Source organism: Bidens hawaiensis, unplaced genomic scaffold (assembly GCF_021521415.1).
Source record: "Bidens hawaiensis isolate Kalapana, Puna unplaced genomic scaffold, B.hawaiensis_p1.1 tig00024435_1, whole genome shotgun sequence".
In the NCBI taxonomy this organism is placed as follows: domain Eukaryota; kingdom Viridiplantae; phylum Streptophyta; class Magnoliopsida; order Asterales; family Asteraceae; genus Bidens; species Bidens hawaiensis.
In genome coordinates this window covers 263,378-290,014 of record NW_027493853.1, presented here as the reverse complement: position 1 = coordinate 290,014, position 26,637 = coordinate 263,378, and the positions used below count along the sequence as shown (strand labels likewise).

At 38.1% G+C, this 26,637-nt stretch overlaps 2 protein-coding genes and 1 pseudogene across 3 annotated transcripts; 2 read left to right on the top strand and 1 right to left on the bottom strand.

Annotated features, from left to right (window-relative positions):
- The first annotated feature begins 2,229 nt into the window (after positions 1-2,229).
- Positions 2,230-2,862, top strand: LOC143569264 (uncharacterized). The gene has a single exon (XM_077055225.1). The coding sequence runs from the start codon at positions 2,230-2,232 to the stop codon at positions 2,860-2,862; it is 633 nt and encodes a 210-aa protein (XP_076911340.1).
- Positions 2,863-14,397: 11,535 nt separating this feature from the next.
- On the top strand, positions 14,398-15,827 carry LOC143569263 (uncharacterized; annotated as a pseudogene). Its single transcript, XR_013141707.1, has 2 exons — positions 14,398-14,842; positions 15,264-15,827. The product of XR_013141707.1 is annotated as an uncharacterized LOC143569263 (transcript).
- A 3,575-nt stretch (positions 15,828-19,402) lies between these two features.
- Positions 19,403-23,268, bottom strand: LOC143569261 (uncharacterized). The gene is made up of 6 exons (XM_077055224.1): positions 21,647-23,268; positions 21,100-21,326; positions 20,315-21,023; positions 20,021-20,236; positions 19,814-19,937; positions 19,403-19,726 (listed from the first exon to the last, which is right to left on the bottom strand). Exons 1-6 carry the CDS (start codon positions 23,177-23,179, stop codon positions 19,482-19,484), a joined length of 3,054 nt encoding a protein of 1,017 aa, XP_076911339.1. The 5' UTR covers positions 23,180-23,268; the 3' UTR covers positions 19,403-19,481.
- Between the last annotated feature and the right edge of the window lie 3,369 nt (positions 23,269-26,637).

The window sequence follows — 26,637 nt, the reverse complement described above, 5'->3', positions numbered from 1 at the left end:
ACCTGCAGGATGCCATCGAAGAGTATGTTAAAAATGGAAGGTTGGATCACCTCGTCAAGAGTATCAAAGGAATATACAGGCGCCCACCTCCAAGAGATGGCGGAAGGCCAGAAAAGAAAATCAAAGACCTCCACGCCAACATGATTTCAGGTAATGTACAATCCAAGAAACGAAGGCAAACAGAATATGGGGTCTAGAAGGAGGAACAAGTCATCTTCCCAAAAAGTAAAAGGAGGGGCAAACAAGAAAACGCCTTTAGTGATTACTGTTGTATTCGGTCACTACCGGACACCGCGTTTTTTCATCGATGGGGGGACAACATCCAACATCATGTACCGCCAGTGTTTCGACTTACTGGAAGAAAAAGACAGGCAGCGATTAACGCCCGTCAATGCTCCGATCGCGGGTTTTAATCAAAGTGTTGAATTCCCGGTAGGACAACTGACATTCCTAGTCGAACTAAGTGACGGAGTCCATTCACGAACGAAAGACGTAGACTTCCTGGTAATGGAAACTCCTCACCCACATTATGATATAATCCTGGGAAGGGAAGCAATCGGTGACTTCAACGCTAATCCCTAAACAGCTCATGGAATATTGGGAGTACCAACCCCAACGGGGATAGCAATGATTCACGCCAACAAAGAGTGCAACATGGCAGAAAGAAAAATACCGCCACAGAAGATGTCAAAGACCAGCAAAGAAAGAGAAGTGGAGAAATGGGTGCTCAACAAAGAATTCCCAGAATAAAGCATAACCATTGGACCAACTATCTCTGAAGAGGCGCGGGCGGCGCTAAAAAGATTGTTAATCAAGAATATAGATGTCTTCTCTTGGACCCCGGCGGAAATGACCGGGGTCCCAAGAAGCAAAGCGGAGCATGAATTAAAAGTTAATTCAGCCTTTGTTCCGGTGGTACATAAACGAAGAAAGATGGGGCCAGATCAAGCAAAAGCTTGTGATGAACAAGTCCAGCAACTGGTAGATGCGGGCATAATACGCGAAATCCAATACCAAACATGGGTAGCCAATCCAGTAATGGTGCCCAAGGCGAACGGCCAATGGCGCATGTGTATCGACTTAAAAGATCTCAACATAGCGTGCCCAAAAGATTGCTATCTGTTGCCAAAAATCGACCTCAAGGTGGACGCACAGGTACCCTTTCAGTTTAAATGTTTTTAGACGCATACAAAGGGTACCATCAGATCCACATGGAGACAAAAGACCAGGACAAAATGGCGTTCCGAACAAGCAGCGGAACATATTGTTATAAGATGATGCCATTCGGCCTCAAGAACGCCGGGTCTACATACCAGCGATTGATGGACAGAGTTCAAGCCTCAAATTGGGAGAAATTTAGAAGTTTATATGGACGTTTTGGTCATAAAAAGCAACACGGAGATAGCAATGTTGAAAGACGTTGAAGAAACCATCAAAACATTAAGGTCAATCGGCATGAAGCTCAATCCAGGAAAGTGTTTCTTCGGAATGGAAGAGGGGAAATTCCTAGGAGTAATTGTGACCAATGGCGGCTTCAAAGCCAACCTAGAAAAGCTAGAGGCAGTATTGAAAATGCCTTCACCAAAATCTATTAAGCAAGTACAAACGCTTAATGGTCGACTAGTCGCGCTGAATAGATTTTTGTCAAGCCATGCAGAAAGATCTTTCCCGTTCGTCTCAACCTTGAGAAACTGCCTCAAGAAATCTCAATTTCGATAGACAGAAGAGGTAGAAATGGCATTCCAGGAAATCAAGTCGCGCCTAGCAGAACTACCAGCGCTGACAGCCTCAAAAGTTGGAGAGCCATTGGTAGTGTACCTAGCAGCTTTAGAAAGAACAGTCACTGCGGTCCTAATGATGGAAAGAAATGGTGTTCAAACACCCATTTACTATGTAAGCTGCACCTTAGCGGACGCGGAAACAAGATACTCCACCTTAGAAAAGCTAGTTCTATCTCTGGTATAGACAACGCAGCGCTTGAGAAGATACTTTCAAGGCCACCCAATACATGTTCTCACCAACTATCGCTTACAAAATGTATTGAGCAAACCAGAACTGTCAGGAAGGCTAGCAAAATGGGCGATAGAGTTGGGCAAGCACGCCATTGAATATAAACCCAGGCCAGCAATCAAGGGCCAGGTTTTGGCCGACTTCATAGCATAATTTCCTCAAGGAAAAGAAGAAGAATGCCGAAAAGAAGTTGAACCTCTTGTCGATCAACAAAAAGATATGGTTTGGAAGTTGTTCACAGATGGAGCATCTAATGATGAAGGTCGCGCAGGGCTAAGAATAACCAACCAAGAAGGACAACACTTCTCGTACGTAATACGCCTAGAATTCAAAAGTACAAACAATGAAGCGGAGTACGAAGCGTTGCTGGTAGGGTTAAGAATCGCCAAGAAGTTAGGAGCCCAGCACTTAGAAGCGCACGTGGATTCAATGATCGTGGCAAATCAGATTGAAGGCTCATATGACGCAAAGGATGATAAAATGGCGTCAAACCTAGCGCAGGCCAAAGTGCTAATGGCAGCCTTCGCCACATGCAAGGTAAAACACATCAAGCGAAGCGAGAACAAACAAGCAGATGCTTTAAGAAAATTAGCGTCAGTTGGTTTTGAACATCTCGCGAAAGACGTCCGCATTGAAGTTCTCACAACGCCTTCAGCAATGAACATAGAAGTTTACGTGTGTTCAGCGGCAGAAACATATTGGATGACACCAATTGTTACTTACCTCGCGAGAGGTATCTTGACAGAAAAGAAAGCAGAAACCAGAAAGTTTTGCCACAAAGCGTTGAATTATACAATTCAAGATGGCATTTTGTACAGACGATCATACTTAAGGCCATTTCTTAGATGGTAGATCCGCAAGACGCAAATTATTTGCTGAGAGAAATTCACGAAGGAATGTGTGGCGTGCATGCGGGCCCAATAATGGTGGTCGCCAAAATCATGAATACCGGATATTATTGGCCGGGCATGCATGTGGATGCCAAAAAGGAGTTGAGGTGATGCAGCGCGTGTTAACGCCATGCGCCGAAAACCCTATGCCCAAAGAATTCCATGATCCCAGTAACAGCCTCTTGGCCATTCTAGAAATGGGCAATTGATATAACGGGACCGTTTCCCGAGGCGCCCGGACGGGTAAAGTTTCTCATTGTAGCAATTGATTACTTTACGAAGTGGGTTGAAGCAAAGCGAGTGGCAACAATCAACGCAGTTAGCGCCAAAAAATTCATTTGGGAATTCATCATATGTCGCTTCGGATTACCCATGAATTTGATCAGTGTTAACGGAACGCAATTTGCTAATCAACACATCCAACGATGGCTAAAAGAGCTCAACATCGCTCAAACATTTAATTCCGTCGGCATTCTTCTTCACCCAAAGGGTATTTTCACACAGTAATATGCAACGCGGAAGAGTTGAAAAACACGACAGTTAATCATGATCTTCATTTCATTTCTTGGGATAACCCACCAAAACAACACCCTAATTTTCTCACCATTGATGATTATGAACGAATGGTTGAAAGCCGTGCACCGTTCGCTAGAAAATTTGGGGCCGATAAGGTGTTGCTTGACAAGATTGACCTTGAACTTCTTGGCCGTGAACCCGATGGCTTCGTTACAAGTAATCCACTTATTTTTTATATATTTATTGTAGGGGTGTGACTTTTTGACATGACATGAGCCTAAGCCTTTAAACGAACTGAACTTTCCATGAATTGTTCGGCGGGAAGTTCGTTTATATAATATATGAATGAACATAGAACAAATATTTTTGTTCATTTAGTTAAACGGACAAACATGAACACATGTCTCAGGTTCTTTTGTGTCCGTGAGTGTATTTTTACATCCGTTCATTTGAATTTGTTCATGTTCATTTATGCACGTTTGTTTACATCTGTTTAAGTTCGTTCTTTTACTTTGTTAATACACCATTTAAGTTTTTTGGCCCATTACAACTTAGTATAGTTTTAATAACCTTTAGGCCCAACACATTGTTCTTCGCATTAGTTTTAACTTTTAACTAATTCTGGCTCATTTATGTTCATCTATTTACGTTCGTAAACCATTTGTTTATACTATTAACAAACTAACATAAACGAACATGAACACACTCATTTTCTTAATGAACGAACACGAACAAGAAACTCCTGTTATTCCTGCTTGTTTATGTTTGATTGTTTGTTCGGTTGCAGCTAAACGAATGCACACGCGCATTCTCGGTTTGTTTACAATACTACATGAACCTAGCATGAAATTGGTGGCTTTAGGTTTAGAATAAATGATTTCGGGTCTCCGCGAACCTGTTTGACTAAACGGGTCGTGTTCGTGTCAATCAGGCGGGTTGACCAGTTTAACCCATTCATTTTTGTTTTATTATTTTAAATGTGTTTATGTCCTAAATTAAGTTGGTGGGTATTTTATGCTAATATTTAAAACCTAAAATAGAAATTAACGTAAGATTATAATTGAAATGCAATATCTATTTGTACCTTTTTGTTGTAAAATAGTAATTTTAAAATACTAATTTACGACGGAAAAATAAAAGTAAAAAAGTTCGGGTCGTGTTCATATCAACCCGCGAATGTTCTTGTCATGTTCTATGTCTGACACGATTTTCAGGTTCGTGTCAAATTTTCGGTCTAATGCATGCAAAGGTTGACCAAAAAGTCAAATGCAACTGATGCAGGTAATTGGTTTGACAGAAGTAATGCAAACAAAACTATAGGTGAAAGAATAGTGCGGAATGCAACTGAACTGAAACCAGGACCCGGGGCTGAGAGGATTAAGGCACTTATTGGTGGTATGTTGTCTGACAAAGATTTTCACATGAAGCATTGTATCTGATTATATTTAGCACGCGCATTTTCTTCAATTTCTTGTTCCGTTTTTCGGGTCTCGGGAATGAGGCCCGTGTTGGAATAAAGATTGGAAGGAAATGATGTTCGCGTGTAACTTGTAAGTATGCACCGACAATGAAGGAGGTGTGTTTTAGTGATGTATTTGGTCCAAGATTTAGTTTTTCTTGGAATATATTAGTATAAAATATGAGATTTATATAAAGATGCCAAGTTTATATTTTCTTATAATGAAATTAAGGAGCTGGGTATTAAAGTTGTAGCAATGCCAATGTTGGTGGAGGATGATGTTCCATGAAGATTCTTGTAAACTCTATATGTTCTTTGATGCCATTTTCCTGCATTGAACACGGAAAAGGTGATCAATACACACAATCTCTCTTTATGTGTATATATAAATCTAATCTTATATGTGTAAGTTGTAACCAATTAAAAGTTGATTTTGTTTATAATAAACAGAAAATTAACAAACAGTTTTATTACTCAAACAATACAATACAATACAAGAATCTGAAATACAATACAGAATCAAAGAAACAAACCAAATACAATACGAAAAAAAAAATATAAACGGTTTCGTTGAGGATCGTGTTGAACAAGGGGCCCTTAAAACAATATTTCGAGTCTCCCAAGAGAACTCGTTGTTTCCCGGGTACAACAGCCGGAGCAGTAGTACTGCCGGAGTTAACCGTAAACCTGAAAAAGGTTCGAATAAAAGAAACCAGAAATGTAGGAGAAGAAGAAGTTGGAAAAACCTTGCAACAATGCTTGTGTTGTGTGTAAGGTTTGGTGTGTGTTGCAACTTAGTTTACCTCTCTATTTATAGAGGAAAAACAAGGCACAAGTTTTTCATCCCACCAATGTGGGATACACCACTATAGTATTTTCTTTCAAATACACACAATCACACATCGATATCTCATTCATCAATGTCTATTAGTGTGCATTCGTTGTGTCATAACAACCTACTAATGCACACGTAACAAATTTTACAACAATCCCCCACATGAATGGAAATCGATTCTTCGAAGTAAGTTTCAGCAGTTGAGTATTGCCGGATAGGTAGGTGTTACCCTTTGAACCTTCCGTTGTGAAGCATACTTAGCCTCCTAGCGGTTTGTAGTCGCGATGACTTTGAACAGATCCCCATTTGTGTAGACGACAATATGCCTTCACACAATACTCTCCCTGGTTTGGTCAACCCCTCATTCTTGTGTCCGTTATGGTCATGGATCACGGTCCTGGTTCTGCGAGAGCTCTAGGAAATTGCGCCTCCCCACAATTCCATTCGAAGAGACCACACTTCTCTCTAACATAGTTGATTCCCATGAATCATTAAAAGCATCATGGTTATTTCACTTAACCTTAATATGCTTAACCTCTCACAAATGTCACTGGTTTTAGGGTACTCCCCTAGGAGAAAGGACTAGGAAGTTCAAGACTCCCTTTGGTTTTGGGGTACTCCCCCACAGTGATTGCCTCTGGTCATATGATTAAGTTTGCCTATTGAACTTAGCTATTGGGATCTCCAGTATGCTAAGTTAGGTTTCCCTCATACTTCCTTTATCGCGGGCTTTAGTCCCATTCCTCTCGACAACTTATAAAATTTATCCGTGCTTAAGCCTTTTGTTAACGGGTCTGCAATGTTATTTTCTGACCTCACATGGTCAATCGTGATAACACCCGTTGACAGTAGTTGTCGTATCGTGTTATGTCTACGTCTCATATGCCTTGATTTGCCATTATACATTGAACGTTGAGATCTACCAATTGCAGACTCACTGTCACAGTGTATGCAAATTGCCGAAAACGGCTTTGGCCATTGTGGAATGTCTTCCACGAATTGACGTAATCATTCTGCCTCTTCCCCAGATTTGTCTAAGGCAATGAATTCAGACTCCATTGTGGATCTAAAATTACAGTTTGTTTGGATGATTTCCAAGATATTGCTGCCCCACCAAGTAGGAACGCGTACCCACTTGTTGATTTGGAATCTTTCATATCCGAAATCCAGTTCGCATCAGTATACCCTTCGATCACAGCTGGATGGTTGGTATAATGAAAACCATAGTCTCTTGTGTATTTTATGTACCTAAGCACCCTTATAATAGCTTTCCAATGTTGAACACTTGGATTGCTAGTATATCTACTTAGCCTACTCACCGCGTATGCTAAATCAGGTCTCGTACATGTCATGAGATACATTAGACTTCCAATGATTCTTGAATACTCTAATTGAGCAACCGGCTCAGCTCTATATTTACATAGATGTAGAGTAGTGTCAACAGGAGAACGAGCCACTCGCTTGTCTTCCTTGTTGAATTTTTCAAGAATCTTGTCGACATAGTGTGCTTGACTCAAAGTAAGACCTTCTTTGGTTTTAATGATTTTTATTCCAAGAATAGTATCAACTAAACCCATGTCTTTCATGTCAAATCGTGCCTTTAACATGTTTTTTGTAGATTGAACCATTTTATCATTACTCCCAATGATAAGCATATCATCCACATAAAGGCATAAAATAACATAACCTCCATTTGTGTTTTTAACATAAACACATTTATCACACTCATTAATTTTGAAACCATTGCTAATCATGACTTGGTCAAACTTTTGGTGCCATTGTTTTGGAGCTTGCTTCAAGCCATACAAAGACTTGATGAGTTTGCATACTTTGCCCTTTTGACCAGGGGCGGAGAAACCCTCAGGTTGCTCCATGTATATCTCTTCTTCCAAATCACCATTTAGAAAAGCCGTTTTTACATCCATTTGGTGCACTTCCAAACTTCGTAAAGACGCGATTGCAAGCACCAACCTTATAGAGGTTATACGTGTTACAGGCGAGTAAGTATCAAAATAGTCTAGACCTTCCTTTTGTCTAAAACCTTTGATCACTAGCCTCGCCTTGTATTTATCAATACTTCCATCGGCTTTCATCTTCTTTTTGAATATCGAACGATATCCAAGTGGTTTGCAACCAACTGGAAGATCTACCAATTCCCAAGTATGATTTTGTAAGATCGAATCAATTTCATTTTTGATTGCTTCTTTCCATTGAGGTCCTTCAGGTGAGGTCACCGCTTCATGGTAGGTATTAGGTTCACTTTCAACCATAAAGCTTACGAAGTCAGGACCAAAGTATTTTGCAACCTTTTGTCTTTCGCTTCGTCTTAAATCACCATCCTCAGTCTCGGGCCGTTCATGTGTTCCTTCATGAACCAGGTCGTCATTTTGTGTTGACAAGCTTGCACCTACATCATTCGCTCGTGATGATGAGGCCTCATGTGTGTTTCCTAACTTAGGAAACACGTCCTAAAAATTCGAGACAGTATTGGGGCTCGCCTCCATGAAAGTGTTTACGTGTACATATGGATTTTTGGATTCATGTACCAAAAACCGATGTGCACTACTATTGTGAGCATATCCAATGAAAATGCAGTCAACAGTTTTGGGACCAATCCTAAGAGCTTTAGGAGGTGGTACGGTGACTTTAGCTAGGCACCCCCACACTTTCATGTATTTGTACGAAGGTTCTCTTCCCTTCCATAACTTATAAAGAGTCTCGTCCCTATTCTTGAGAGGTATCTTATTTAAAAGATAATTTGCCGTTAAAATGGCATCCCCCCCACATGTCATGGCTCACCCCAGAACTAACCAACATGGCATTCATCATCTCTTTCAATGTACGGTTCTTTCGTTCCGCCATGCCATTTGATTGTGGAGAATAAGGAGGGGTTAATTCATGTATTATGCCACTTTGTGCGCATAAATCCGCAAATGGTGAAACGTATTCACCTCCTCGATCGCTTCTCACACGTTTAATTTTCTTGTTAAGTTGTAACTCAACTTCATTTTTAAACAAGATAAAATTTTCTATTGCTTCATATTTACTTTTAAGTAAATATACATAGCAATATTTTGAGCAATCATTAATAAACGTGATGAAATATTTGTTTCCCCCTCTTGTTGGGCACATTTTTAAATTGCACACATCGGTGTGAATTAAATCAAGTGTTTCGGTTATTCTTTCAACCGATTTGAAGGATGATCTTGTAAGTTTGGATTCAACACATGATTCGCATTTCAAGTTTGTAACAATGTGGAATGTTGGTATGCTTTTTAATTTAATTAAACGACGAAGTGAATTGAAATTTACATGTCCTAATCTACCATGCCAAACATTTGAATTTAAAGACTCAATAATATAAGCAGAAGTAGATTCCTTATTCATTTCATTTCCAATCACGGTTACATCAAGTTTAAACATACCATTGAGGGCATAGCCCTTACCAACATACATTCCATTCTTAGTCAAGACAAACTTGTCCGACTCAAACACTAAACGAAAACCAAACTTATTAAGCAACCAACCCAAAACCAAATTCTTACGAATTTCGGGCACATACAAAGTGTTTCTCAAAGTAAGCTCTTTTCCCGAAGTCATCTCCAAGATCACATTCCCTTCACCCTTGATGTCGGTCGTTGCTTGATTCCCCATAAACAACTTAGCATCACTAGCAGCCTCCTTAAAGGTGCTAAAAAGGGTCTTGTCACCACACACATGACGGGTCGCACCCGTATCAATGAACCATCCTTGCGGTTTGTCCCCCACAAGATTGATTTCTTCAATCATTGCCGAGAACTCGGTGATCATTGCCACCAACGGTTCACCATTTTCATCCACCATATGCGCACGCTCACGCTTAGGCTTCTTGCATTGGTTCGCACGATGGCCATTCTCATTACAATTGTAACAAACACCTTGGAAATTTGAAGATTGAGGTTTATTTTTCACAACCTCTTTCTTCGGTCCAAGGTTCACCTTTCCCTTTCCCTTATTTATTTTACCCTTACCCTTATGCCCCCCCCCCCCCCTAGAAGATTGTCCAAGTTCAACCATGTTGGCCTTAGCCATTGGCTCCACACGAGCTGATTTTTGAGCCGTTTTATTGTCTTCCTCAATTCGAAGACGAACAATTAATTCATCATAGTCATCTCCTTTCGTTTGTGCTTAAGATAATTCTTAAACTCAACCCAACTAGGAGGCAACTTTTCAATTATGGCTGCAACTTGGAACGTTTCACTAAGTGTCATACCCTCGGCATGAATTTCATGAAGTATAAGTTGTAGTTGTTGGACTTGGGTGATCACAGTCTTGGAGTCAACCATTTTAAAGTCCAAAAAACGGACCACAACAAATTTCTTTGTTCCCGCATCTTCGGTTTTATACTTCTTGTCTAAAGACTCCCATAGTTCTTTGGCAGTCTTTATCCCACAATAGACGTTATACAATGGATCCGCCAAACCATTGAGCACGTAATTGCGACATAGAAATTCAGAATGTTTCCAAGCGTCCAAAGCATTCACACTTTGGGAATTATCTTGGGCAGTGGGTATGGGGGCTGTTTTCTCCAAGAACTGTGCTAAGTTCAAGGTTGTCAAGTAGAAAAACATTTTCTGCTGCCACCTCTTAAAGTGGACACCAGTGAACTTTTCGGGTTTTTCAGCATGGTTAGCCATTGTGGTCGCTCCCACATTGGCTGGGGTGGTCAAATGGACATCATGGGTAGCATTAGAAGTGTTTGGGGTTGGTCCTGTCATTCTTGCACACAGAAAACAGACCAAGTTAGTAACTTAGAAAAAAAATTCAGAAAATTCTGAAATTTGCCAGATAAATTTATCCTGTGCAAGATAGCTTTATCTCGTGCGAGATAACAAAAACAGCCCAAAAAAAGGAGCCTTTTCTGATTCAGAATGCTAAACCAAGAACGAATCTGTCTAAGTCCAACTTTGAAGATCCAATTCTTGATTCTGAGACCAAAACAGAAAAGAAAAACTGTTTTTAAAACATATACTATTTTGAAACAAAACTGGTTTGGATAAAAATAGAATAGTTTCTGAAAATTTAAACAAAGTTTTCACGATAAGCTATCTCGTGCTAGATAGCCAAAAACAGCCCAAAAATGAGCTTTTCTGATTTCAGAATGTTAAACCAAGAACGAATCTGTCTAATTCCAACTTTGAAGATCCAATTCTTGATTCTGAGACCAAAACAGAAAAGAAAAAACTGTTTTTAAAACATATACTATTTTGAAACAAAACTGGTTTGGATCAAAACAGAATAGTTTCTGAAAATTTAAACAAAGTTTTCACGAAACGGTTTTAAAAATATTGTTTTAAGATTGTAGGAACCGAATTCGTGAATTGAGTAAATAAACAGAAAATTAACAAACAGTTTTATTACTCATACAATACAATACAAGAATCTGAAATACAATACAGAATCAAAGAAATAAACCAAATACAATACGAAAAAAAAATATAAACGGTTTCGCCGAGGATCGTGTTGAACACGGGGCCCTTAAAACAATATTTCGAGTCTCCCAAGAGAACTCGTTGTTTCCCAGGGTACAACAGCCGGAGCAGTAGTACTGCCGGAGTTAACCGTAAACCTGAAAAAGGTTCGAATAAAAGAAACCAGAAATGTAGAAGAAGAAGAAGAAGTTGGAAAAACCTTGCAACAATGCTTGTGTTGTGTGTAAGGTTTGGTGTGTGTTGCAACTTAGTTTACCTCTCTATTTATAGAGGAAAAACAAGGCACAAGTTTTTCATCCCACCAATGTGGGATACACCACTATAGTATTTTCTTTCAAGTACACACAATCACACATCGATATCTCATTCATCAATGTCTATTAGTGTGCATTCGTTGTGTCATAACAACCTACTAATGCACACGTAACAAATTTTCCAACAATGCCAATGTTGGTGGAGGATGATGTTCCATGAAGATTCTTGTAAACTGTCTGTTCTTTGATGCCATTTTCCTGCATTGAACACGGAAAAGGTGATCAATACACACAATCTCTCTTTATGTGTATATATAAATCTAATCTTATATGTGTAAGTTGTAACCAATTAAACGATGATTTTGTTTATAATAAACATGCCCCATATAAATAAAATTACACATATGTTATGAACCTAAATATCATTACTATAATGCCCCTATCATCCAGCTTATATTCTTCCCCGTGTTGATTGGCAATATCTTAAATATGATTTCCAACTTGTACTATATTGGTAATAAAGGAATGCAACCTCAATGAATTAATATTAGCCTGATATTAATGAATCGTGTTAAAAGTGGCGCAATCAGCCTTATCAAAGTCTGATCCCGAAGTACAAGATGGGAAAGATGTTACGAACTTGATGATTGTAGAGGTGACCGCTAAATCGTTATTCATGAAACTTTTAGAGAGGGGTGAAGGAGTGAAAGGAGGAAAGTAAAACCATTTGTAAAGGTTTCATGCTTTTGTATGTGCTCAATATAACTAAGAAATGTACACTACTATCTTGGCTATAGAAACACAAGGTGTTCCAAGACATTTTGGTCCAAAAATCCATGGCGAGTGTCTATTTAGTATTTACAATAAGCTTTCTTTACAACCACAAAACTGCATCTCTTACTTTCATGTTTAGCATATAAATCTAGCTATTACATAAGCCTTTCATGGCTATATGAGACAATATATTTGCCCCTGATATTTAAACCAAGATGACTATATATATCTCTACACCTACTGCTTAACCACGATTTACAATACTTGTTAAAAGTATTAGTTTTTTTAATGCCAAACTTTAAAAACCAAGAAAAAAAAAGAGCAACTCATAAGCCGCATGAAGCTTGAAAGTACAAAGAAAAACAAAACAAAGATAAAAGACCTATTGAACTATTTAGACCTATCATTTTATTGAAACTAAATGGGTAAGAGGCCTATTCAGCTATTTAGACCGTCATTTTATTGAACCAAACGGCCTTAAGTCTGATCGAATCAGACCTGACCTCTTTATGGAAAGAAAGGGGATGAACTAATAACATGTGTGTTCTCGAGTTTCATTAAAGAAAAGAAATATGAGAAAATAATAAAATGTGTGTTTATGTGTTTTATTAAATGAAAGAAAAGAAAAGAAAAGAAATGAAATGAAAGATTAGGTAAATGAAATGTAAAATGGAAAGGTTTACTTTCCGAATTTGAAATAAATGGAAGGAAAGAAAAGGAAGTGAATGAAAAGAAAAGAGAGGAAAGAAAAACTTCCATTGTCTTTTCCTTCTCTTTTAAAGTGAAATCAGAAACACAACGTAAGTGATGGATTTCAGCTTCTTTAGTTCAATTTCTATAACGAATGAATCCGAATTCGTTTACTTGATTTAGGATAATTTATTTATTTATTATTTTTTTGTATAGCTAATTATTTTTCATCTTATTTTATCTTCATGTCTTAAGTTAGACTAAAACACATAACCATTTGTCATTTGATTGAATGTCATATATATTTATCGCTTTATCGCCAGACCAAGCTGAATTCGTTTACTTGATTAAGGACAATTTATTATTTTTTTAAAATTTAATTCATGTGATCTATTATATTAAATTTTTTTAGGACAATATGAGATGGGATAATTCTCAAAATAGTCCAAAACAGGAGAGAGAAAACCAAAATAGTCCATTTGAAGAGAGAGATTCCCAAAATAGTCCATACAAACTTATCTTTAACGTGACATTGGTAATCGTGACGTGAAATTTGTTAACCACTCACAGTGTGACACGTGTAAAGGTACGTGAAAGTTGCTCCCAAATCTGTCTGCACCGATAGTAATCTGGCCAAAATCTTTTTCTCATAAATGCATCTCCTCCGACGCATTTTAGGTGAATTTCGTCTCATACGAGAAATTTCAAAAAAGTTGCAAAAAAAACGATACTTTTCCAATGAATTTAGTCTTGTTAGATGATTTTCAAAAAAGTTAAGAAAAACGATAATTTCTCAACAAATTTAATCTCCTCGGATGATTTTTATAAAAGTTTTAAAAATATGGCAAGTGTTAAGAATGTGGTGGTTGGTGGATGATGGCGGTGGGTGGTGGTGGTTGATGATGGCGGTGGGTGGTAGTGGTGGTGGTGGTGGATGATGGCGGTGGGTGGTGGTGGTTGATGATGGCGGCGGGCGGTGGGTGGTGGTGGTGAATGGTGGTGGTAGGTGGTGGATATGATTTTCAAAATAGTTTTTTAAAGAACTATTCTTTTTATGCAAAAAAAAGATAACTTTCATCTAAAAACCCTCGAATTTAAATAATTTGTAACAAAATTCATCTTTTCTGACAACTCTTCTTTTTATGCAAAAAAAGATGAAATTCACCTGAAATGCGTCGGAGGAGATGAATTTATGAGAAAAAGATTTTTGCCAGAAAACTATCGGCGCAGACAGATTTGTGAGCAACTTTCACGTACCTTTACACGTGTCACATTATGAGTGGTAAAAAAATCTCACGTTACGATTAATAATGGCACGTTAAAGATAAGTTTGTATGAACTATTTTAGGAGTTTTTTGTTTCAAATGGACTATTATTTTGAGAATTATCCCATCAGGACATCTCTGATCTCTCTCTCCAAGATCCAAACAAACCAACCTTCACTCTCACTCTCCACTCAATTCATCTTCTTCAATCAATCAAAGCAATTCGATGGCAAATGGTTGGAGGAGATACAGATCTCAGCACCCCTAAAACCCTCTTCCTCTTCTTCTCCAGCTCCTTCATTCTCCTCACCTTCTTCTACCTCTGCTTCAGTCCCACCCAGTCATCGCCAACCTCGTCGAAGGCGTCAACCACCCCTTTCTATACGCCCCACAAGAACATCCTTCGGATGCTCAACGGGAAGCTCTTCAGGCGACCAGATATATCCCTCACGGTTCGGCAAGGTCAAGAGCCTGGGGAAAACCGGGGTTTTTGTTGACGTTGGGGCCAATGTGGGCATGGCCACGTTCGCCATGGGCTTTCGCGTGTTTGCGTTTGAGCCGGTGTTGGAGAATCTGCAGAGTATCTGTAACGGGATTTATTTTAATCGGGTTGGGGATCTGGTTCATGTTTTTGAAGCGGCGACTTCGGATCAAGTTGGCAACATCACGTTTCATAAGGTATGTTTTTCAAACCGGGGGTTTTAAATTTGTGATAGGGTGTTGTAAATGGTAGAGTGGTCTTGTTGTTGTTGCGATCCACTAAGATTTTAGCCTTAAAATAACCACCCTTCTATAGATGAGATGAGATTTTAAATATGTGACATGTTAGTGTAAGTGACAGTCGTGATTCATTGATATTCAGCCTTAAAATAACCATGCTGTAGGTGGGATTTTAAATACGTGACATGGTGGTCTTGTTGTCATGAACCACTGAGATTCAGCTATGTACTGCTCTTATTTGTATTCTTTTTTATTGTAGAGGCTGGTTTAATATTACACAACTTATGGTGATCCTGCTCTTTTTTACATGGTGTTTGACCTGAAAACATTAAGTTACGAACATCACATATTCACACGGTACATTTTTTTGTTATTGCAGTTGGTTGGGCGGCTAGACAACAGTGCAGTTTCAGCCACTGGAGCAAAGATGGCTTTTAAATCTAATGAAGAGATTGAGCTTCAAGTAAGATCGGTTCCACTGGATCACGTGATCCCCGAGAATGAACCTGTGTTGCTTTTGAAAATTGATGTTCAGGGGTGGGAGTATCATGTATTAAAAGGGGCGAAAAAGTTGCTTTCAAGAAAGAAAGGTGAAGCTCCGTACTTGATCTATGAGGAAGATGAGAGACTCTTGCAAGCCAGCAACAGTAGTTCTAAAGAGATTAGGGAGTTTCTTGGTGGCCTTGGATATACTCACTGTGTGCAGCAAGGTACTGATGCTCATTGCACTAAGTAAAGGTTAGTTGTAATATTACAGTTAATTTTTACACGTTTTGTGCTTCAAAAGATGGAGAATTCTAGTGATAGTTTTGATTTATTGTGCCATTGTTGAGATTGATAGTTTGATGTTCTAGGTATAGAGTCCCCAATTGTTGTATTTGTTTTTAGAGAACTTGATAGATTGCAGCAAATATGAATACATAGAAAAGAGTATCAATTTTAACCTTCTTGGCTTTTGCTTTTATGTTTGGAGTATTGGACATTTTTTTAAGTATGGAAGCATTAATGATTTAGGTTCTGTTGTTACTGGACCAAGTTTGACTTCTGTAAGTCAAAAGCTGTTTAAACTTGAATTTTGTATGGACAGAGAAGTTGTAGTGACTTTAAAAGGTTCTGTTGTGACCCTTTCATAGAAAAGTTCTGGTTCTGTTGCGACTCGTTAAGCGAATACATGTCTATTATACATAAAGGTGCTAGACCCTCTATGTTGACTACAACCCTTATGCCAAAACCTAAGATCAGTTAGAAATATAGCTTGTGCATATGTTAGCAGACCAGTGTACAAGTTGATGTAGATATGCTAAAAATATGAAAATATAACGTCTCATTTTACATTATATAGTATACACGTGAGTTCATCCATATAGAATACACAATACAATATATACGTATGTTAGAATATCTATAATTTTATCGTGTAAACAGTTGCTTTGTCCTAAACTACTCTGAACTGGACTAGAATTTTGTACGACTACTTTCACTAGGAAGTTTGTGAAAATCATATATAAAAGGATGTGCTAAGAACACACAAGAAATAAATAGGGAAGAAGCACAATACGATTTTGAGTGTTTAATCCTATCAATTGAACAAATCAACATAAACAATGTTTGCTTTTTTGTAGAAACAAGCAAACTATTAAAAGAAAAAGTTAAAAAAATGACACATGGACAAACCTCGATCTATGCAAACAAATCCTATAGCATACTAAGACATGATTTGTGGATACAGACTATTTTGATAATATTCAGAACGTTTACAATGTGCAAACGATCCCACAAATCTCAATAAAATTTATATTTTGCTATGTTTTTCTCAAGGTGTGACTTCTTGAAGATATGGACCAACAGCGAGATTTGGACGTACCCAAATCTCATATATTGTAGAATCATGTTCCAATATCTTTGGGTATTTGTGTGACATGCGTCAGGTCACATAAATACAAGTCTTCTTTAGTTAACTTGGATTCTTCATATTGCTCCACATGAAAATAGTGTAGGCCATGTCATTTAGTCTTGATCTTCAGTATTTTATTTAAATGCTTGATTATGGAATAATCTGTTTGAAAGATTGACCTTGAACTAAATGAAAAACAATAAGTGGATCATTTATCGAGTCTTCTTATTTACCGAAAAACAGTCGGTAGCAACGTGTGTTTGTGCTGACCCTTTGGTCACTTTGACTTGGATTCCGCACTGAACTTGATTCTTTTGTTGACGTGTCAATCTTTTGTTAGGTGCATAAGCTCTTTTGCTGACTACAGGATATTTAAATGACTCGAGGCTATACTTAGTGAACTTTGTCAAGCTAATTAAAATAGGATTAACGTTTACATATCGAGGTAGTATTAGTATCCTAAGATAAACTTAGGCCGACATATGGCCATGCCACAAAGTAGTAACCAAGTTTCAAAACTGGTCACATGTGCCTTTTTTTGGTCCAAATTGGGTCAACTAAACCTTCAAATAGAGCCATCATTGGAATTTTTTTATGTGAATAATTAAATGGAGAAGATGTAGGGCCGAGGTTTCCAATATATATAATTATATTAGAAAAACAAAGAAAAACATGTTAATTATATTAAAAATTACCTAAAATCCATGTCACCAGTCCACAACAGCATAAAAAATGTTTTTTTTTCCTAATTGAAACAAAAACGAAAAATGCTAAAAAAACATGTTAAAACCTATAATTTAAATAAAACATGAAAGCTAAGTGACTTAATTGGAACACTTTTAAAACTTGAGTGACCTAATTAGAACACTTTTAAAACTTGGTTACTATTCTGCTAAGTTACCCCTAGGTAATATGTACAACAATCATACACAAATTTATACTTTAGTTCCCCATACTTGTTATGAGTATAAAATACATAGTACAAAACAAGTTGTTTTGGTGTTTGAGACATGCTTATGATAGTGGGTTAGTTTAGGCTACACAAGAGCATGCTAGGTCATAACAAGACATTCTGGTATTTAAATACCTTTGTATAATGAATGGTACACTTTTGGGCCTTGTAATGTGTTAGTGGCTTGGTTTTGGTTGAACAAAGTCAAATTAGGGGATCACAAGTTATTTTTTGTGTTTAATACCTATGATGGCTAGAACACTGTTGGGCCTTAATGGGCCTTCCCATCAGTTAGTGGGTTTGTTTAGATTACACGAGGCCTTATTAGGACATAAAACTCATTTTGGTGTTTAAATACATGCGTATTCTTCATAGTTATCAAGTGTGCTAGGCGCACTCAAGGCTCATAGGTCTCACCTGGGGGCCTAGGCGCAAAGCAAAAAAAAAACAAGAGCTTGAAAAACAAGCGCACTTAAATAAAAAAGTTAAAAATATATTATGTATAAGGAAATTAATACTATCCTTCAAGTAAATAAAAAGAGCTATTATATAGCATTTAATATCATCTAATTAGTACCAAAATTTTTAAAATAGTCAAGATTCAAATGTTATTCCAAAACTTGAACAAAATCTTCAATGCAATTCCTTTGACCTCTCCTAGATCTAAGTTTCAATCGTACTCCTTGCGTTTCATTTGCCCGGCTTTTATCTTCTCATGTTCCTGTCGCCTTCTTGGTTCCACACAACCCGATCTTCGGCATTAATAATTCGCGCGTCTAACGAAGAATCCAGGCTTCGGTGTTTGTTGGAATTGGTTTAATTATTGAAGCACAGTTCTTAATTTTTCTTTTTTTTTTCTAGTTTAGAATTAGTATAATCGCAATTAAAGATTGATCTTTTTTTCCTGGAAATGGGTGCTCAAGAAGCGAGGGCTTTTAATAACTATGGTATTCTTAATGCTATAGTTTTCAGATTTAATGAGCGTTGTATTGTGTTAGTGGGCTGGTTTTGGTTGCAACTTGCATTGAGTTACATTAGGTCATGACAATTTAATTGTTGTTTGAGGCATACTAATTATAATTAGTAAACTGTTGGGTCGTAACAGTCCTTGCCATAAGTTAGCATGCTAGTTTAGGTTACACAAGGTCACATTAGATCCTAACAAGTTGATTTGGTGTTAAAATACACGTGTATCATTAATTGTACACTTTTAGGTCTTAATGAACCTCATACTACTTTAGCGACTTGGCTTTGGTTGCACAAAGTCACATTTGTTGCCCATGACATATTCTTTTGGTGTTTGAGACATGCTTAGTATAATTACTACCCTTTTAGGGTTTAATGGGCTTCGCCACGAGTTAGTGGGTTTGTTTAGTTTACACAAGGCCATATTAGGTCATAACAAGTCATCTGATGTTAAACTTCTCATCTGCTATATAGGAAAACTAGTTGTTGAAAAATAACATATAATGCGTGAGTACATGTCGCGCATGTACTGAAATATAACAGTTGAATGCACATAACTCAGACGACTTGTTAGTTCTTGAACCCACATATTAGTTAAACTCATTACTCGTAATTATTTCGTAACTACAAGACAACCCGGCAAAATCAGTTTTCTTATTCACTTATGACATTGCTTGAATCCACATAAATGAAACTACACTGCAACATACAACTCTTGTTCCATGTTGGCTTGTCAATGATGTACCTTTATTTACTTAGGCTATGATCTGTAGCTGTGAATCGGGTCAAACAAGTGCGGGGGTGGTGATGGGCTCAGGCTGCATAGCTTTCTGAACCAACTCGGAGTGTTCCTTGACATGAACTCCATAGAACCCGGTTGCAGTAGCTGCAGACGGACCCCTGCCCACATATTTAATATCTTGTATGCTACCTCGTTCCACAGCCTTCATTGCCGTAGCAAGGCGGGGAGCAATGTATGCAAACGCCCCCATGTTCATTGGCTCCTCTTGACACCAAACGATCTCCGCATCTGAACACACACATAATAACATTTATAAGCATTAGTTATTGTCAAAACATTAAAGAACTTACTACAAGTGACAATAAGAATACTTACTCGGGTAACGTTTTAGTTCACGTTGGACCAGGTCATACGGGAACGGGCAAAGCTGTTCCACCCGACAAATTGCAACATCTTTACCATCCACTGACCTCCTTTGCTCATCAAGTTCATAATAAACCTACAAAACGGGCCAGTTAAGGGGTCAGTAACAGTAACAGGTCAAAATGGGTCATTTCCAGTGTATTAAATGCTTTAACGAACCTTTCCTGAGCAAAGAACTAAACGTCTAATGCTCTCTTCGAGATCCGAGTGACGATTTTGATCCTTGATAAGAGTTTTAAACTTGGTCCCTTGTTTATCATAACCCGGGTGACCTTTTTCATCATCAAACTCTGATAGATTCGACTTGCACTCTTTGTGGCGAAGCAAATTTTTAGGTGACATCACAATGAGCGGTTTTCGGAATTCCCTATGCAGCTGGAAAAACACAGACACAAAAATAATCAGGTTTGGGTTGTCATATTCAGCCTGGCTAATTTAAAAAATTAAGATTACCTGTCTACGCAGGACATGGAAATAGTTTGCGGGCGTAGTAACATTTACAACTTGCCAATTACAAGTCTGGATCTGTGTTCGAAGTGTCGGTTCCATCTCGGGGATAACACACGGGTTATCATCACTCATCTGAAGGAACCTTTCGAGGCGTGCACTGGAGTGTTCCGGGCCCTGACCGTCATAACCATGAGGCAGCAACACAACCAACCCAGTCTGTCTTAGCCACTTGGCCTCACCGCTGCTCAAAAACTGGTCAAAGATCACCTGGGCCCCATTCGAAAAGTCACCAAATTGGGCCTCCCACAAGACAAGTGAGTTTGGATTCTCCATTGAATAGCCCAATTCAAAACCCAAAACACCAAACTCTGAAAGAGAGCTGTTGCTAACAGTAAACATTTCTTGATTCTGATTCCTTATCACATGATCCAACGGACAGTATCGCTCCCCGGTTACTTGATCATGGATAACCGAATGCCTGTGACTGAAAGTACCTCGTTCCACATCCTGCCCGCTTAACCGCACGTGATTCCCCTCCACTAGAAGTGTTGCAAAAGCAAGCATTTCTGCAACCGCCCAGTCAACACCCTCTCCGTTTTCAATCATTTTCAAACGGTCGGAAAATATCTTTTTAACCCCTCGGTGAGCGTTGAAGTTTTCTGGAAGAGTTGTGATCGCCTTGCCAACATTCTTCAAGATCTCGGGTTTGACCCTGAACAAGATCAGTATTCTTTTATAAAGTTTGAACTTACTATGATAATGTTGTGGGTTGCATGTTAAAAACTTACCCGGTGTTACAGATACGCGAAAGCTGTTCCGGGGACTTAAACCCGGACCAGTAGTTTGAAAGCCAGTCCCTTTTGTTTGTCACGTGATCTTTGCTAGCCACGAATTCTTCGTTTAAGATGGATAAAACCTTGTTTTGTATTCGGTCGATATCTTCTTTTGCAACTTGACCGGATTCAAGCAGCTGTTTTTGGTAGATTTCGAGTGCAGAAGGATGTTTCTTGATAACCTGTAGCAACCCACAATCACAAAGTCTATAAACTGTACCGAGAAGTCAACGTTGACTAGAAAACCAATGCTGGTTAACGGGTCAGAAATGATCAAAACCTATAATTTAGTTTTCTGTATTTTGAGATTTGCATAGTTGTCTTGTCATGTATTGTTTTCTTTGTATCCTATACCTAATAAATAAGTAACTACTTTTACACACTTGTACAAAACCTTTTTTTTTTCCTTCTCTTATTTCACCCTCAAGAAAATGTCACTGGGTGGGCGGATCGCCTATAATTTATATTCGTTAATACTTTTTATTAATAAAATTTTACGGACCTGGTACATTTTGGGCTGGGTGAAGAAGGGTTCATCAATTTCATTATGCCCGAACCGTCTATAACAAGTGATATCAACGACGACATCCGAATGGAAAGTTTGGCGCCACTCAGCCGCAAGCTCACACGCATGAACAACCGCCTCCACATCATCACCATTAACATGAAAAATCGGTGCATCCAATGCTTTAGCAACATCCGTACAATACTGAGAAGACCTTCCGGATCTCGGGTCAGTAGTAAACGCAACCTGATTATTAACCACGATATGAATAGTCCCACCAGTTGTATAATTTGGTAAACCACTTAAATGCAATGTCTCGTACACCACACCTTGCCCAGCAAAACTCCCATCACCATGAATCAAAATCGCCATGTTCTTCGTTCGGTCCACATCGTTAGAATAGTATTGTTTTGCTCGGGTTTTACCAACCACAACGGGGTCCACCGCCTCCAAGTGGCTCGGGTTTGCCACCAATGACAAATGTATATGCTTCCCGTTTCGAGTAGCCCGGTCATACGATGTCCCTAAATGATACTTAACATCACCCGTTCCCGTATAAAGCCCGGCTTCATCAATCGGCTTCGTCCCGCCACTAAACTCGCTGAAAATCTGTCGCAACGGTTTCCTAACGACATTACCTAACATGTTTAACCGCCCTCTATGTGACATCCCGATAACAATACTCTCCACACCCAAATCCGCTGACCGGTCAAACATCTCTTTCATCCCCGGGATTAACGTCTCCCCGCCTTCGAGCCCGAACCTCTTAGCCGCGGTCCACTTGGTGGCTAAAAAGTTCTCAAACTGAGTACTCCAAATGAGCCGGCTCAGAATAACCTGTCGTCGGTCACCACTATAAGCGGTAACCGAGGGGGTCTCGATCTTGTCACGTAACCAGTTACATCGGTCCCGGTTTGCAATATGCATGTACTCGTAACCAATGCTTCCACAGTAAGCCTGTTCAAGTCGAGTCTGTATCGCTCTAAGGGTCTGCACGGGTCGGTTTTCAGATAAAAAACCCGACATCCGCCATACCCCAAGGAAAAACTCGCGGTCGAGATCTGATTCACTGAACCCATAAAAACTGGGATCTAGATCAGCGGGAATCTCCCGTTGTTCAAGACTCAATGGGTCAAGTTTCGCTTTCATGTGACCGTGAAACTGGTAAGCTCTCACTAGCAACAACAGCTTCATGCTTTCTTGAATTGTTTGGCCCGGTACCCCCTGAGCCGAGGAGGCCGGGCTAACAAAGTTCCGAAAGAAATTATCCCACGACTCATCGACGCTATTCGGGTCAGTCTCCCAGGCCCGTTGAAGCTCTTCGAGGTAGACGCTACTGGTTCCGTCCAAGAAGCTATCGGATAAGCGCGACAGCGGGACCGATCGGGGGACGGGTGCGGGCCTTGATTTAGGAAATGTGGTATGGAAATATCGATGGGGTCGGGTTCTTGCGGTGTACGATCCGCCCGGTTGTCGAGTAGTTCGAATCGCAAGGTTTGCCAGACGAGATCCGGCTCGAAACCATGCCATTGTTAAAATGCCTGTGATCAAATAAAGAAATGGTTACAAATATTATCATATGAGGATGAACAAGAACATTTAAACCTGGTTTTGTGAGGGATCAACTGAAGATTGTTTGTAGCTTGATGGATGTGTTGTTAATGCATGTATTGACTCAATCCATTTTTGCACCAGATCATATCAACACAATTCTGTTTTTAGAAATTACAATGGTGAGGAATTTGTTATTACTGCCCTATCTACTTTAATATTTTTACATGCTCATCCTCATAATTGTTATGGTTATTAACTAGCTAGGATTCTTAATACAGTTTTAGTTTTACTATAACAAATATAGTCGTTAGTATAAATAGTTGTAGGTCATGGCTTCTTCCACCTCTATTTCTGATAATATATATTTGAATAAATTAAGATGAAAGATTAGGGGGTTTGGTGTAATTATTCTTTCTATAATCTTAACTTAAACCGAGTTTAATGTTTGTGATTGATGGCTACGTACAAGTACAACTTCTGAATTTTGCAACGTGTACGGTTTTTATTCTTATCTTTCTAATCTGGTCTTTTTACTTGCCTTTTATTTAGCGAAGAACAATTCAATTGTATTTTGTTTCTTTATTCAAAGACTAAATTAGATGGATGGTATGATAATGTTTAAAAACGTGACATAATGAGAAAATGCTAATAATGGATGGTTGTTTAAGAAATAATCAAAATTTTTTTAACTTAAAAGACGCGTTAAATTTTACATTCCGGTTGGGTGCACGTATATATGTTGTACGATATGCTGGCTTTTATGATTTGTTGTCATACAAATATTAATACTTTAATAATTAATGGTGTAAGAGAAATGAGTAACACCAATGGAATAATACTTGACGGATCTCAAACAGGAAGAAAGAAGAAAACAAAAAGGATATATATATAACTAAACGTAACTAGTTGTATATTACCGACGGGTACATAACACGGGATTAACTGACAGCTTCCGTTAAATTATTTTAAACCGTTGCTAAGTCATGCAAAAATCTAAACAACCTATTTAACACTTTTTTTTTCTGTTTATTTCCTTCATCCTTTTAGACCATATCTTTTACCACTTATTTACACCTATTTTTTACTTCTTTATTTCACACTTTTTAAGCACATATTTAGCATTTTACACATGTTTTTACTTTTTTTAAACCATTTTTCCAATGTTTTTTCTTTTTAATTTGTGTTTTTTCCTTTTTAATTACCTTCATCATTTTAATTTGTTTGTTTGCTTGCTTGCAGAACTGTTATGCATTTAGGTTTAATAGACATATAAACATTATTTTTTACCTTTGTGCAAATATTGAATTCCTACCGCAGGACGAGGGGATTCCGATAGTATGTGATCATGTACATGTTATTTGTACGTTATCAACTCTGTATGATGCAACTTGACGTGTTATCTTACCTTAATTTGCTAAATCATATAATCATCTATTGTTATGGTTCTTTAGCAATGCCACTACAGGATACTTATTATAGTTATTCTATAATCGATTTGTTATTTATTTATTTATTTATTTATTTATATCAATGATTCACTAAGTATAAAAAAACCCACACTGACTGAATATATGATAAAAGTAAATCTCACTATCGTTAAAATTTTAAAAAACTTATTACAATTATTTGTAGATATAATATGTTTTCATACGAATCATCATTCATCAAGATAAGATGCACTTAAAGTAATGCCACATACGTACAACCGAGTATTAATTTGGCGTGCTAAATTTATCATATTTATTTCTCAAAACAATATATTGACAGTTTGACACAAATACGTCCGTCTAAAATAAGAATTAAGTGTTAACGTTGAAACCATAAATTAACATCCCTATAAATACATACTTATTGAAGGAGATGGAAGCTACGACGACTAATAAAAATGACACCATTCAACTTCCGCATGTTTATAGTTCTGGCCATTTTGGTGGCACCAATGGTCCACGCGACTGAGTTTGTGGTGGGCGATAGTTATGGATGGGAAAACCCAAAATACCCGGCCTTCTATGCGTGGTGGGCAGAATTGCATACCTTCAACGTCGGAGACACTCTACTCTTTAACTTTGTTAATCAAACCCATGATGTTGCTGAACTCCCCCAATATGCGTACGAAGAATGTTATACTGCAGACGCTACGCTCCTCATCACAAGTGGCCCAGGAGTCGTCAACTTAACCAGCAGCGGGACAAGATACTACATCTCTACCCGTCATCGTGATTGCGAGAGACATATGAAACTAGCAATATTAATTGCCGAAACCTCAACCTCCTCCGTTTGAACTTTACGGAGACGCATGGTTAGCTTCGTGATTGAAATGAAATAAAAGTTCTATGTTTTGGCTTAGAATAATCGTTAACTCCTATGAACAAACAAAATTCATGACATTAAGGGCGAAACATATATATTATACTATTTCTTTTTTCTTTATAATTCGTTCGTCATTTGTTACTTTGGTTGATGATTTAGAGTACTCAAGTCATTTTAGTAGTATGGAAATACTAATTGCTATATTGTAGGTTGAGTTGAAATACATGAATGGGAAAAATCAACGCATGAATGAGTTGAGGAATAAGTAAAAGAATTGATGAAAAATGCATTAGTAATGGCTCATCTAGCTGGGGTTATGGAACTAACTTTTGGATCTATATATATATATATCCAGGATACGATATATTATTAATGAAATATAAGGAACACGCTGAGTAGAATTATCAAAATCTCATTCAAATATGTTTAAACATAACTTAGTCAATATTAAACGTATTATTATATGGATAATGATGTATCCCAAATGCATAAGAAATGTGAAGTAAATAGTAGTTATTTACCTAAATGACATCCTTCTGATGTTAATACAATGTCACAAACATAGCATATGTCCATATATTTGAGGTAATAATTACACATCTATATAATGTTAATGTTAATGTTAGATAAGTGTAATTAAATTGACTTGTCGACCAATGTAAATTATTACATATATTAAACAAGTTAGGAGGTACACGGTGCCGTTTGTTTGCATTTGTTATTAGGTATCCCTAACAACGGGGTTCTAAGGGGGCAACATCCCTTAGTGGCTGGGTCCAGGGGCAGTGCTCCTGGTAGCATGGTACAAGAAGTAGAGCTTTGGCTCGGGTTGACTATGGTCCAAGAAACAGAGCTCTTTGTCGGGGTTGACTATTATTATTGTATTCAAAATTCATGAGATAATGAATTTTCAGATTTTTTCACACAATGAATTTGACTAAGGGTTGTTTTAATGAATTTGAATTTCAGAATGGTCAGCTGTATTTTGACAATTTCCAACCCTAATCCAGCTTATACGATTTGATCGTCACTTTTGGTTATACTCTTGTTCAAAATTCGGTCTCGACCACCATTAAAATTCTTGTCTTGTTTGAGTTTTATCCTATTGATTGTTTGGAGATGTT

Excerpts from the sequence above, each read along its gene's own strand:
- LOC143569264 (XM_077055225.1), top strand. The coding sequence starts at position 2,230 with ATGGTTTGGAAGTTGTTCACAGATGGAGCATCTAATGATGAAGGTCGC.
- LOC143569261 (XM_077055224.1), bottom strand. The coding sequence starts at position 23,179 with ATGGCATGGTTTCGAGCCGGATCTCGTCTGGCAAACCTTGCGATTCGA. Across the intron at positions 20,237-20,314 it reads TCCATGTCCTGCGTAGACAG|CTGCATAGGGAATTCCGAAA; the intron begins GTAATCTTAATT and ends GTGTTTTTCCAG. Across the intron at positions 19,938-20,020 it reads TAGTTCTTTGCTCAGGAAAG|GTTTATTATGAACTTGATGA; the intron begins GTTCGTTAAAGC and ends CCCGTTTTGTAG.